This window comes from Cyclopterus lumpus, chromosome 12 (assembly GCF_009769545.1).
Source record: "Cyclopterus lumpus isolate fCycLum1 chromosome 12, fCycLum1.pri, whole genome shotgun sequence".
In the NCBI taxonomy this organism is placed as follows: Eukaryota; Metazoa; Chordata; class Actinopteri; order Perciformes; family Cyclopteridae; genus Cyclopterus; species Cyclopterus lumpus.
In genome coordinates this window covers 8,762,358-8,775,806 of record NC_046977.1, presented here as the reverse complement: position 1 = coordinate 8,775,806, position 13,449 = coordinate 8,762,358, and the positions used below count along the sequence as shown (strand labels likewise).

At 42.4% G+C, this 13,449-nt stretch overlaps 1 protein-coding gene across 2 annotated transcripts in view; it reads left to right on the top strand.

Annotated features, from left to right (window-relative positions):
- dnm1a (dynamin 1a) overlaps positions 1–12,114 on the top strand; it is a 43,905-nt gene extending 31,791 nt beyond the window's left edge. For both annotated transcript variants that reach the window (XM_034546679.1, XM_034546678.1), the window contains 7 exons: positions 7,582–7,691; positions 8,171–8,282; positions 8,572–8,586; positions 8,818–8,988; positions 9,077–9,318; positions 9,509–9,712; positions 12,052–12,114. In XM_034546679.1, the coding sequence (XP_034402570.1) occupies positions 7,582–7,691; positions 8,171–8,282; positions 8,572–8,586; positions 8,818–8,988; positions 9,077–9,318; positions 9,509–9,712; positions 12,052–12,082 (885 nt within the window). In that variant the 3' untranslated portion in view covers positions 12,083–12,114. The remainder of the gene's footprint in view (positions 1–7,581; positions 7,692–8,170; positions 8,283–8,571; positions 8,587–8,817; positions 8,989–9,076; positions 9,319–9,508; positions 9,713–12,051) is intronic.
- Positions 12,115–13,449: the final 1,335 nt, after the last annotated feature.

Genomic DNA, 13,449 nt, shown 5'->3' with positions numbered 1-13,449 from the left:
GTATTCTCTTTCCAAACACACTCTCTGTGTATGCAGAACAAATTTGATTTAGAAGTGCACATTTTATATTCTGGCAGTTCATTTTCCTATAAAAAAGTATTCAGACCAGCAGTTAATTTAAGTCTGATTTGGATCATGTAGTTCTGACGATAAAAGGGCGAAAGTAAAACCGGATAAAGGGTTTTAAGGATTAGCCCACTTCCAGTATTCCTCAAATTTTGCATCTATAAAATACCACAAATACACGTTAGAACTCTATAAAAAGTTGCAACCCCCTGTGGGACTTCCTGTTGGCTTACATATGTGAACGTTTTACCTCAATGTAATTTTAACAGCACATGTTTACCTCAGATGTGAACGTTTCAGTTTGTAGGTGTACTTTTCTTTCTACCCTTTTTGCACCTGCACATATATCTAACAATATTTGTTTCACATGTGAAAGAAGGGACCTTCTACAGGCATTATTCTTTCATTACACGTGAATCTGAAATATATAAATCTGTTACGCAATCACATGCCTTTTCAGGAAACTAGGAAATATTCCAATAAACACAAAGGTTGACCAGAGCTGTTACCCTCCATCAGACAGCAGTCACTATTCGTGTAAAAGCACGTGTTTGTTTGTGCGGTTAGCGGACTGCGGCGCCCCCCCTCCCTCTTTCTTTTACTCTTTGGTGGTCACAGTGATTGATCACATGTCCCAGCCAGGCACTGGGTTGTTAGACTGACCTTCTGCAGAAGTAAACGCAGAGCATATAATTAACTGCTCGGCAATTAGCTGCTAAACAGGAAGGTATCCCCGAACGGCCGGCCTGTGTTTCAACCGGAGTGTGTCGTCGACGTGTGGACGTTTCCTTTCTCCGTGAAGAAGTATATTTGTGTTTGTGCTTGTTCACACAGGGAGAGAAAAGCAGAGTCCCTTTTCTAGAATGGGCTGAGATTAAACATTTGGGAGAGAAAAAAAGAGCAATGAAAAGCAAGTTCCACCTGCCAAGCAAAACATGTCATATATTACACTGTTTTTATCAGTGGAACGTTTCAGATTAGATTTGTTGGAAACATTTGTCTGTAGCTGACAAATGAGCGAGGAAAAAAAACTTTTAGTCTGCACTGTTATCAAGATGCACTTCCCAAGGTATATGAAGTATTGGAGAGGACACTGGCCCGATGCCCAAGGTGATTTGTTATGAGCATTATTACCTTGTAGCTCGACGAGTCATCAACAGCTGTGTTTTTACACATTGTCCCAGAATAGCTCTAATCTATCTTTTCCCAATCATAATTCTCTGAACCAAATTGTTTGTTGCAACTGATTTAAATGTTGGCAACATGTGTCTTTACTTTAAATAAAGTCCAAATGGCATAAGTCAAATTGGGTCTCTTCAGAGGCTGTTTCTCAAAGACATATTACTCACAGACCAAACCCAGATTGTGGCGTGCCTTAGTGGGATTTTTGATTATAAAGTAGACTCAGCAATATCTGTCTTCATTTAAAAGAAGAAGTTTTTCCTCCCAAAAGTGCATTAGGTTTCGAAGTAACAAACCTATTTGTCAAAAGCTCTTTATATATTAATTTGACTGAACAACAACTTTGCATTGAAGCTAAGCAAGTGCTTCAAACACGAGTCCCATCCTTCTTATGTCTTTCCCCTTGCCCAGTGTGTAGGACTTACAGAAATACTCTGTTTAATTTTTTTTTCAAAGGCAAAACTCAATAGGGGAATGGTAGAAGAATGGAGGGAAAGAAAACCGGAGGGAGGTGAGGAGGAGGGTTGTGAAAATTGCCGTTGGCTGCCACCCAGGGCCCAGTCTTTGTGGTAATGAAGGGTTAGAGGCAGCGTTATTGCTCCCAGATGCCGTGCGGCTTCTCTGCAGCCCTTTGATGCATGGCCCAAGTCACCAGGACTTTCCTATCAGACTCCCATCAACACACACACACACACACACACACACACACACTCGCACACACACACACACTCGCACACACACTAAGACATATGCAGCCTCTTAAAACAACATGGATGCCGTAAACGACTATCTTCTTGGTTTTGCCCACCAAACTACTCAGATTTGTTTTAAAGTGTTAATTGGATATAGTTTGTGTAAAGTCCCCTTGTGTGTGTGTTTACACACTGTAGCATTTCTCTCTCTCTCTCTCTCTCTCTCTCTCTCTCTGTCTGTGTGTGTGTGTGTGTGTGTGTGTGTGTGTGTGTGAGTGTGTGTGAGGCCATATTTCATCCACATTTTGAATTAGTGTTTGAGACTTTGAGAGGTTTTTTTGGACTTTGTGCAGTGTGAGTGGTGAAATGCCTTTATGAATCCAGAAGTGAACTTCCTCTGGCTTTTCATAATGAGCCTGCTATTACTCACTAGAAAAATAAAACCATGGAAAGTACTTTGCACACACACTGCTCCAAACACCACAGGTTAACTACCGAGTGCACAGCATGCTGAGTGTTTGTGTGTGTGTGTGTGTGTGTGTGTGTGTGTGTGTGTGTGTGTGTGTGTGTGTGTGTGTGTGTGTGTTGAGGTTCAGACAAAAGGTTTCAAACTCAGTATCCAAGGTTAAAGGGTCAGGTCACCCAACTTTTAAAAGACACATTTTCCTAACCAACTCTGGTGGGTGTCAGCCTCTGCTGTGATTTCTGCTACCATTCCAATATAGAGGAGGCGATATTAAGAAATTGTATTCAGAAGACTTAACGGCAACGTCTCTTTAAATAATCACTGTCACTAGCACCGTGGAAAACCCCACAGAGCTCACCCTCAATGTTATTCAAAAGTACTGTTTCTTTGGTAGAAAATACTTTCCCTGTTCACAGCACGGTCTGTGAAATATTGACCTCCATTGACGCGTGGCTGTATTTAATAAAGTATTACTTTATTAAACTTGTTCAACACAGCCACTCATATTAAGTAGTTGGGTTTGGTTTGTGGTGGCTACACTATAATTTCAAGGCCAGCCACACCCAGAGCACCTTGTTTACTGTGTTTGTGTGTGTTCCACTCACGGCAGTGGGACATAAGCAAGGTCACACAGGCGCACACTCAGTTTCCAGTTTATTAGGTACACCAAACCAAACAGCCTTGCAATAAATCCGATGAAGGTTATAACCTTAAGTTTCCGTAGAAACTGTTTAAGAGAGACGCTGATTCAGCTATTGAATTGTATTGCGTGATATTGACATGTTTCTGTTATTTTGTCCACCCCATTTATATCCATGAAGGTAGGCTAAATAACAGAAACACCTCTCTGCATAATGCAATGCAGTTCATCAGCAGTCCAAGCTGCAGCCTCAGAAGAGATTAAACACAAACTGAATATTATAACATTGATCAAGGTAGGATTCATTGCAGTTGCATTGGACTGCATTAGTTGTATCTAGGTTTACCTCAGAAACTCACAACTGAACGTATATTCTACTGTAGTTTGCACCAACACGTGAGAGGCAGTTTCCAATCTCTCTTGCAAACACACAGGGAAGAATTGTCCGTAAATGACTAATTCCCATTTATACACATAGCTGTGTGAGTTTATGGAATTGGAACTACATAATTCTAAGATTACCTCTCTTTGTGACATCACACAGTGTTTTAGAACGCCGGATGAACACATTCAAGAATACACTTCGGTAAGCAATTGAATGTTCATTGTATCTTTCTGTCAACATTACCAATGGCTTACCAAGAGACACAAGACAACATGCATTGTTGGACTCTGGGAATCTTTCATGAGGACAACCTCTGGTCTATCATGGAGGATGAAGACATGCATGCTCATCTCAAGGCAGAAGCCCACAAGGTAGCTGATCATATCACTAAAGGAAGGGGCAATCGGAAGACATTAAAGTCCAAGCAAGACGCACAGCCTTATGAAAACGTTGATGAAGACAGCTTCTGGTCTATCATGAAGAATGAGGCCATGCATGCTCATCTCGAGCAGGAAGCAGACAAGGTGGCTGACCTGATAACCACCAAGTCAGGTAATCAGAGGACCTCTAAATACAAGACAGACTGGAGGACTCCTACAAAAAGTGAAAAGCAAATATTCTGGACTTTGATGGAGGATGAGGCCATTCATGCCCATGCGAGGCAGGAAGCCTTTCAGGTTTCTGACATGATTACCAGATTCGGGGGCTCCAGTCTCAGCACAGTGGAGGCTGAAAGTCCCGCTGAGGTATACGTCCCTCAGCCGTCTTTCACATCTCCTCCTCCTCCTCTTCCTACCTCAGTCAAACCATCTCAACCCTTCCAGGTGAGACAGTCTTCTCCAAAGACTGATGAAGACAAGCAGCGACTGTGGCCAATGTCCAATCCTAAAAAACATCTGGACCATATCTTCAAACTACTTGGCTCCGATGATTGGCAAAACAAAATTGATGGTTTAACAGGTGTTCAAGATCTGGCAAGGAACCATCAGGACATATTGAAGGCCTCACTTCATAAAGTCTGTGTGGGTGTCATAACGGAGGTGCAGAACTTGCACTGTACTGTTTCCTGCACTGCTATGGCCACTCTGGGTGAGATGTATGCTCACCTTCAGACATCCATGGATGACATGGTGGGGGAAACAGGGTGTGCCGTGCTGCTGAAAGTGTCTAAGTCCAATACTTTAATGCAGCAGCAGGCAAATCTGGCATTGGACGCAATGGTTAAAAACTGTAGTCCCGGTTGTACCATGAAAGCCCTGCTGAATGCCGGTCTGGGTCACCGCAGCGCTGCAGTTAGAGCTAGCGCAGCTCAACACCTCAGCCAGTTGTGCGACATCCTTGGAGCAACACGGACCCTCACCAGTAGCAAAAAGTTCACCAAACACTTCCTTATTGCTGTAAGAAAAATATGTGTTGATGCTGCAGTGGACGTGAGGCGCCACGGACGTGACATCCTCCAAAACATTTCCACCCACCGTGCCTTCCAAAAGCAGTGGAAAGAGGCTGTCCCAGAAGAGGACAGACGCTCGCTGGAGGGACTCACGAGGAAGCTAAACACAGCAAAAGAGACCTGTGGCAAAGGACTGTAATCAGATCACTACTGGTTAATGATAATTGTCAATAAATGTCTTTCATGAATCAAATAAAACAGACTTGAGTACTTTAATCAAACCACAAGATGTATTTATGGTATTCAACAGACAAAAGAGTATGTGACATGAGGTCATAGTTTAACTAACGCATGTATTCCAGCACTGGATTGTTGTTCTGCATTTACAAATCCTCTCTTGCGTATTGATTACACAAACAGATTCCATTGCAGGTATGTGCACACATGAGCAACTCAAAGTCCCTATTTATTAGTTTTATTTGTTTTACCTGTATTTTAGCTATTCTTATTTATTTATTTTTAGCTTTTAGGATGTTTTAATTATGTGAAGTGTCTTTGAGTATTATGAAAAGCGCTATATAAATTAAATGCATTATTATTATTATTATTATGACCAAGTACACACAACCTCGCTGTTTCCATTGTGATTATTGCAAACAGAAGGGAAGTCCCCCGATACACACACACCCATACCTCACTGTAGTTTGAGTATGTGTCTTCCTGCCTGTCTGTCTCTTGGAAGTTGATTCACAATGCAAGTACAATTGCTGTGGATAAAGGTCAAATAAAGTGTGTGTGTGTGTGTGCACTTCATACATATGTATATCATATAGCTAATGCATATCATGTGTGTATCTGGATGTTGGAGTTTGTTTTGTCATGCGTTCATGTGTGCGTGCATAACGTCGGAATTCTGTACGTTTGGCCGCTATTGCTGGCTGGCTTTTATGGGAGCATATGGGAAAGCACTCAACTCCCGACTTCCTTCAACACAACTACACGCACATACACATGAAAACACACATGCGAGATGGGCTAGTTGACAGACAGAAACACGGATAATCTGTCAGAAGTGGGGAAAGTGCATTTTGTATTAAAAAAAAGTAGTAACCCAAATTTGTCTTCGTATTAATATGTGTAGCTTGTTTTATTCCACACTTTGCCATTCCGTCTCTGCTTTAGTTCAGCTTCTCTGTACTTTCCTCACATCATGCACACACTCACACACCATAACCCCCCCCCCCCCCCCCCCCCCCCCCCCCCCCCCTTCTTCTCCCTTTCCAACTATCCTGACTGGATTTACTGGCCAGAGGAAAGGAAAATGTATGAATCAGTCCAAGGTTGCTCACTCCCAGGGAAGCAAGAGAGCGAGGGAACAAGGGGAAAGAGGAGGGAAGAAAATGATGAAGAGAGAGAGAGAAAAAAGAAGGAAGATGGAGAAATACGGAGCAAACTTAGAGACGGAGGACGGGGACCTCTTTGCCCCATTAATGATGATGTCAGCAGTCTGGGTCGACTGCTTGTTTAGTTTTATTTTCTGTATAGCACCTGGGTGAACCGTGGGTTTAAGTGTGTGTGTCTGTGTGTGTGTGTGTGTGTGTGTGTGTGTGTGTGTCTGTGTGCGCGTGCGTGTGCATGTGTGAGTGAGAGAGTTTTTACATGCAGTTAGGGGATATACCATTTGGCTGCACAGGTCATAAATCCTTTGATGAAGGAGTTTGGTCACACACACAACCCCCTGTCTCCTTCTCGCTCTTTTACTCTCCACACACACACACACACACACACACACACACACACACTGGGTTGGGCAGGGCAGGCCCGTGGTTAGCTCTCCAGATGGTTTTAAGGTTAGTTAGAGACTACGCTCAAAGGTGCTGTTTGCTACAAAAGCAGTCCGTGTGTATTTGTGTGTGTGTGTGTGTCTCTGTGTGTGTGTTTATCGATGTTTAAAGAAACTCACTCACCCTGTACTATTTTTGGCTATCGTTTTTTTTAAAGACAAATTTTACTGTGGATAGTAAAACATTCACACACGCGCACACACACAAATGCACCCTCAGTAAACTTCATTTTGTAACAATAGACTTTGAGGAGTCAAACCACAACACGGTGTGTGTGTGTGTGTGTGTGTGTGTGTGTGTGTGTGTAAGATAGAAAAGAAGCGAGAGTGGTGGCATGTGTCAGATGCTTTGATTCATAAATAAATAGCAGATTTACAAGTACAAGAGATTTCTACACTGGGATGCGGTTTCTCTCTCTCGCTCTGCATGTGTGTGTTTCTCATTTGTTGCTCACCCCCCCCCCCCACCCCACCCCCTTTCTTTTTTTTTACCCTGCACAACTGTAATCAAAACCACAGACTTGAGGGCTGTGTGTGACTTTCACATTTGTCTCTCTTGCCTTTTTCTTCTCTTTTTTTTGCCATGCTGTTACATTTAATATGTGAGCATTTCCCAGAGTTCTTTCATCATCTTTCTTTGTCGTCTCTTTTAATCGAATTTCTGTCTTTGTGTCTCATGAAATTAGAAGTTTTTATATTAAGTAGTAAATTGATCAGCCCACAGTGATTATAATGCAACATTGACTTCTGCAGTAGCTCTTTTATTTTGGTCTAATGTACAATGTCAGTGCAAAATACTGTAAATCTCTATGACCGTTATTACTCTTGAGCCAAATTCCTCAACCAAGGAGCAATTCAGTCTCCTTCTTTCTCTTGCACTGTGTGCAACCAGTGTGTTTCTCTTTCGCCTCCTGCAGGAGAAGGAGAAGAAGTACATGCTGCAGGTGGACAACCTGAAGCTGCGCGATGTGGAGAAAGGTTTCATGTCCAGCAAGCACATCTTTGCCCTCTTCAACACCGAACAGAGGTTTTATTACACATGCACACACACACACATCAATACACATACACACAGCAGAGGAATATTATTGATCACGTAATGCCAAGTTAAAGTTTACAAAGTATCGACCTGAAGACTTATATATTAGGGTCATTTTTTTTTAAAGCATTAAAATGTAAGTAACACTTGTAATACCTAGTAGTTTGCTAGGTAAATTCGTTTTTTTATTATTAATATATTATTTAATAGCTTTAAATACTGCTGTGTAGTTCAGTCTACAACACAAAATGTTTTGAATGTCAGTGAAGTGAAAGTTTGAGAAGTAACCATAGCAAGAAAAGTATAAAGAAGCCCAAAAATGTACCTCAGTAATTGAGTAAATATATACAGTAGTTACCATCCACCTACCGTATTAGGATATGCGGCATCACAGGTGACACATTTGGGGTATAAAAGAATAATATATAAAAACCCAAAGAACATCATTCAGCATTGTGTGTCTACAGAAATGTGTACAAGGACTACCGTCAGCTGGAGCTGGCCTGTGAGACTCAGGAAGACATCGATGCCTGGAAGGCCTCCTTCCTCAGAGCTGGAGTTTATCCTGAACGGGTCACGGTAAGATTTTCTCAAAGCTTTTGTTTTATGCATACATACAGTATACCATGTATAATAAGTGATATTTATGTTTTAATCATTGGATTGATTGCAAGCAGTACGAAACCATATGCAAAAACACAACACATTATTAACCTTGATTTTGTCTAAAAGTAAAGCTAATTATTGTTTTATATGAGTTGTTGTGATGTTTATTTGGAGTATATTTGTATGTTGTCATGTCTCTCATGTGATACTGTATTTGTCCTCTTTCAATGTCTGTTTTCCTCATTGCTGTTTGACCTTATAGGATAAGGAAGGAAAGGTATGTTATTTTGTTCTGCATCGTTCATTTTAAGCACTTTTGTGTCTTTATAATATTAATAAAGTATTCACCCTGAAACAATTATGGAGTGAACCATCTTCTTCAGAGTTGCCAGTCACCTTTGATCTTGTATGATGTATCTACAGTCTCTGTTTCTCTCTTTTCTTGCTGAAGCTAAACTGACGTTGAACTCGATGTCCTCTGTCCTCCCTCCCCCATTTGTCTCCACAGAGTGACGGCAGCGATGAAAATGGCTCTGACAACATAATGCACAGCATGGACCCTCAGCTGGAGCGGCAGGTGGAGACCATTCGTAACCTGGTTGACTCCTACATGGCCATCGTCAACAAGACCGTCCGGGACTTGATGCCGAAGACCATCATGCACCTCATGATTAACAATGTGAGCTCACCATTTCAACTGCCAGCTCTTCCAGATACATATAACTTTAATCTTTCTAACTTTCATCCCAAAACGTCATTTTGTCCAGAGTAAAGAGTTCATCAACGCAGAGCTGCTGGCCCAGCTGTACTCGTGCGGCGACCAGAGCACGCTGATGGAGGAGTCTCAGGAGCAGGCCCAGCACCGGGATGAGATGCTGCGGATGTACCACGCCCTGCGGGAGGCCCTCAGCATCATCGGTGACATCAGCACATCCACCATAACCACCACCATGCCGCCTCCGGTGGATGACTCTTGGCTGCAGGTGCAGCGGAGCAGCTCCGGAGGAAGGTAAGGGACGATGAAAGCAGACTGAGGATTAGAGGCTGTGTGGGTGATGGTTGGAGGGAGGACACTTGAACTTATTATTTGGATCACTATTAAACAATCAAGTAAAACATGAGCTTGGAAAGTTATTATGAGATTGGTTGCTTTATTTTTTGTGAATGCAGTGGTTCATGTGTCCTCCCTTCTCCTCCAGGTCTCCAGCCAGCAGTCCAACTCCAAACCGCAGGGCACCACCAGGACCTCCGGGCCGCCCGGTCTCTCGTGGGCCTCCACCTGGGCCTCCTCCTGCTGGGGGACCCCCTGTCCCGTCTCGCCCGGGGGCTTCTCCGGACCCTTACAGTGGGCCACCACCCACTGTGCCTTCCCGCCCTAACCGCGCACCCCCAAGTGTGCCTAGGTGAGTGAAAACACAAGAGGCCTTTTAAGCAAACAGCCGTTCCTCACGCCAAGATATTTTAAACTTGTCAAAGTAGGTTTTTACCCTCGAAACCTTAGATATCCGACCTGAAGGGTGGATACTCTCTGTTAGTAAGGGGGATGTGTAGACACCTGGATGAGGGAATAAGGGAGGTAAATGAACATGGAGAGCTCTGGTTGTGATAGAGTATAGATGGATGGATGGATAGAGATCCCTTAATAGATGAATAGACAATGATACAACTCATAACCAATGGATTATTTTCCTCTTGTTCTCTTGGTTTGGGTAAACAGTTATTTTTCTGCCACCACTTTGAACTTTCAACACACTAACACTCCACTATTCATTGCTTACACCCACCTCACCACTGTCCTCGTCTGAATAGTGCACTCCAAAGCAAGTCAGCGACTGGAATGAGCGTTAGAGGTGTTTTTTTTTTTTCGGTTCTCCATTCACTGCTTGCCTGTTTGTGAGCTAGCTAAATTTTCTTTTTTTTTTCCTGGACCTGTTTATTGTCAGAGTAGCAGCTTGCCTCTCTTAAAGTAAAGTAGGAGACACTAACGTTGCTGAGCAAAGCTCTCACTGGCTAATGCAGCCCTGACAAGTTAAACAGAGGAGTCGCTCAAAATCCTCCCAAAACGTTGTAGTGATCAGTAGTGAACTTGTTTATTCTGGTACGTCCTAAGTGAGAGCTGAGCACATGTGACATTGGTCATTTCCTGCACTGTAACTGTTTGCACTCCTTTTCTCTCTTCAACCCTCTTTTCCTCACCACACCTCTGTCCCACATGACTATGGTTCCTTCTACAGAATCACTATCACTGACCAATGAGGACTAACATTTCTGGTACGTTGGGTACTGTCCGCCATCATCATCATCATGGCCACTTTCCTTCTTTCTCTTCCTCTCAGGAGGCATCCTTTCACTGCATGCCATTTTGGTTTTCTCACTTTTCTTTTCTCTTCCCAGAGCGCTGCATGGGCAAACACACACCCAGCTCAGAGAGTGTGTGTGTGTGTGTGTGTTTGCATCAGTGTTTGAGCTGATTTTGGAGTTGTTTCAATAATTCCTATTTTGAAGGGGTGTCAGTCTGTCAGAATGTGTTAAAATGTCTTGTGAAAGAGTCATTTTCTCAGATTACAGCAAGGTAGACAGGATTCAACTGTCAAAAACTTAAAGGTGATTGTTGTTTTTGTGTTGTATGTGACGTATTTATGCCATGACATCCCACTCATCCCTAACTTTGTCTTTTAGTGTCTGGCGTTGTCGTTTTAAAGTCATGACATTTGTTAATATCAGCATATGTGCAGGTAGCACTGCTCACTTCTCAATCAACCCTTTTCCACCCAGGCATACACAGGATTGTTTACATTCCCAGGCCTCTAAAAACTATTTAATCGAAACAATCTGAGTGGGGAACATCTCTCTTTGGTTGCACTACTTACAGTTTATAGACATACGCAACCTCTGAAAAGGCTGTTGTGAGTAGATATTACTTTACTTCACTTTAAGGGGCGACAAGCTAAAACATGTAAGAAATATCAGAAAACAAAAAAGTTTAGAACAAAATGGGTTTGTGAAAAGAAAAGTTTGTTAATTTGCCGAGAGTTAGATTAGAAGAACTATCTGTACAGTAAATATGTAGCAACTGCCAGCAGCAGGTTAGCTTAGCTTAGCATAAAGACTAGAAGCAGGTTAAACAGCTAGCCTGGCTCTGTGCAAAGATAACTAAATCCACTAACCAGCACCTCTTAAGAAAACAAATGGTAGCCTATGTATGCTATTTGTGAATCAGCTTGTGACTTTAAATTCATAGTGCGACCCCTCGGCTTAGAGCTACTGTTTTGGAGGGTACGTTACATTGATGCCTTCTGCCTTAAACCTTCAACAATAGCATGTTATCATATGTTTACACCTTTCAGGGTTTTTTAGCACTCCTGTTACAACACCAAACAGTTTATAAAATAAAGTGCATTAGTTCCTGCTACTGTACTTAGGACACTTGGATATGAAGTTATTCTGCTTGTATTTGGCCTCTACTGCAAACATACATTAACTGCATTGTGGCCGTGCTAACTGAGCCTTGTTTTTGGGGTTTCCTACCATGTGTTATCTCATGATGGCTGTCTGTGTGAGTGAAGGTATTGTATTTATGTGCATGATTAACACATGGGGGCCCCTGAAATCTAAACATGAAAGTATAAACCTTAAATTGAAGTTCTAAAGGGGGCTGCAAACACCTAGAAAACACTAATCCAACCTGTCCCATCCTCTCTTCTTTGTATCCTGTTTCTGTCCGTTTGTGTGTCCATGGCAGTCGGAGACCCCCACCTTCTCCAACCCACTAGACCTCTGAGCTCCTCCCTCCCCCCGTCCGTCTGTCCCACTTCTGGATGCGAGGCCATGGACAACAGTGCCACCTTCCTGTTGTTTTCTGCCACACACGACCAAGCCAGCTCCCTTCTCCTGCTCCTACTTTACTCTGACTGACACACACACACACACACACACACACACACACACACGCGTGCGCTACTTGAAACACACCTGCATGACTGACATTTGAACATGCTGCACCCTCATAATTATAAAACTACATAGAGAATATAAAATAATTTATACTTTGTTGAGTGTATGTGCACAAGTGCATGCACACTGCTTTCATAAATACACACACATACTGTATATATATATATATATATATATATATATATATATATATATATATATATATATATACAGAATATGTGTTCCTGCTGTTACACCTAAGGTGGGAGCAAACGAAGCATGACACTTTGCCTGAGTATTACATGACACTCCAGCCTTTTTGATGGGTATTCTGGCTGCTGACTGACTTAACTTTTGTTTTATCTTGTGTTTTTTCCTGGTTTTCTGACTAACTCACCTTGTACCGCCGGTCATGCGTGAAGAAAACATTTTTTAAATTAAATGTCTTCAGAGCAGAGTTAGTTGAATGTCCATAACAATTTCTTCACATCAATGATTTTGGTGACAATACATGTTTTTACAACAAATTGAGCAGCTGAAAACTAGAGACTTTGTTTTTGTGAAAATGTCAGTCTGCTCTCTGTGAAGTCACGTGGGAAAAAGGCATTTTTTTCTCCACACAGCATTTCAGGCTACAAGGTGAAGAATAAACCCTGTCATCCTCCCTTTTAGCTCCTCTCCTTTTAAAACTGGTTTTCACACACCAACTATGAAACAGACTGCACCATCACTCACTCAGCTCCCATGAGGGAGGAGGGTTTCAATGAAATATTGAGGAAAAGACCACACACAGACCCCTCGCCCTCACATGCATGAACATAAATGAGCTGCTGCCCTTCATTCTTTTTTCCCCTCCTCCTCCTCTTCTTCTTCTTTCTCCCCTTGCATTAGGACTGAAGCGACCGTCATGGGGGGACCTGTTGTAAAGGCCTCACTGTCACTAAATTCACCTGTGTTATAACTTTCTTGTGTAATTGAATCAGTGGACAGCTAGTTCACTTTGTCAAAACCGCCTCTCAAAAACACTGTTGTCTGTGCTTCCACAGAACCTATGCAACAAATCCACACTCACATGCAAGTTTAGCAATCTTTGGCTTAAAGAGCCATGCCACTTTTCCCATTTTCCTCCTCTTAAAAAAATATCTTATCAAGGCGGGATCTAAATAGAAAGTGCAATATATAGACTGTCCTTCTGCAGACAGCTGCA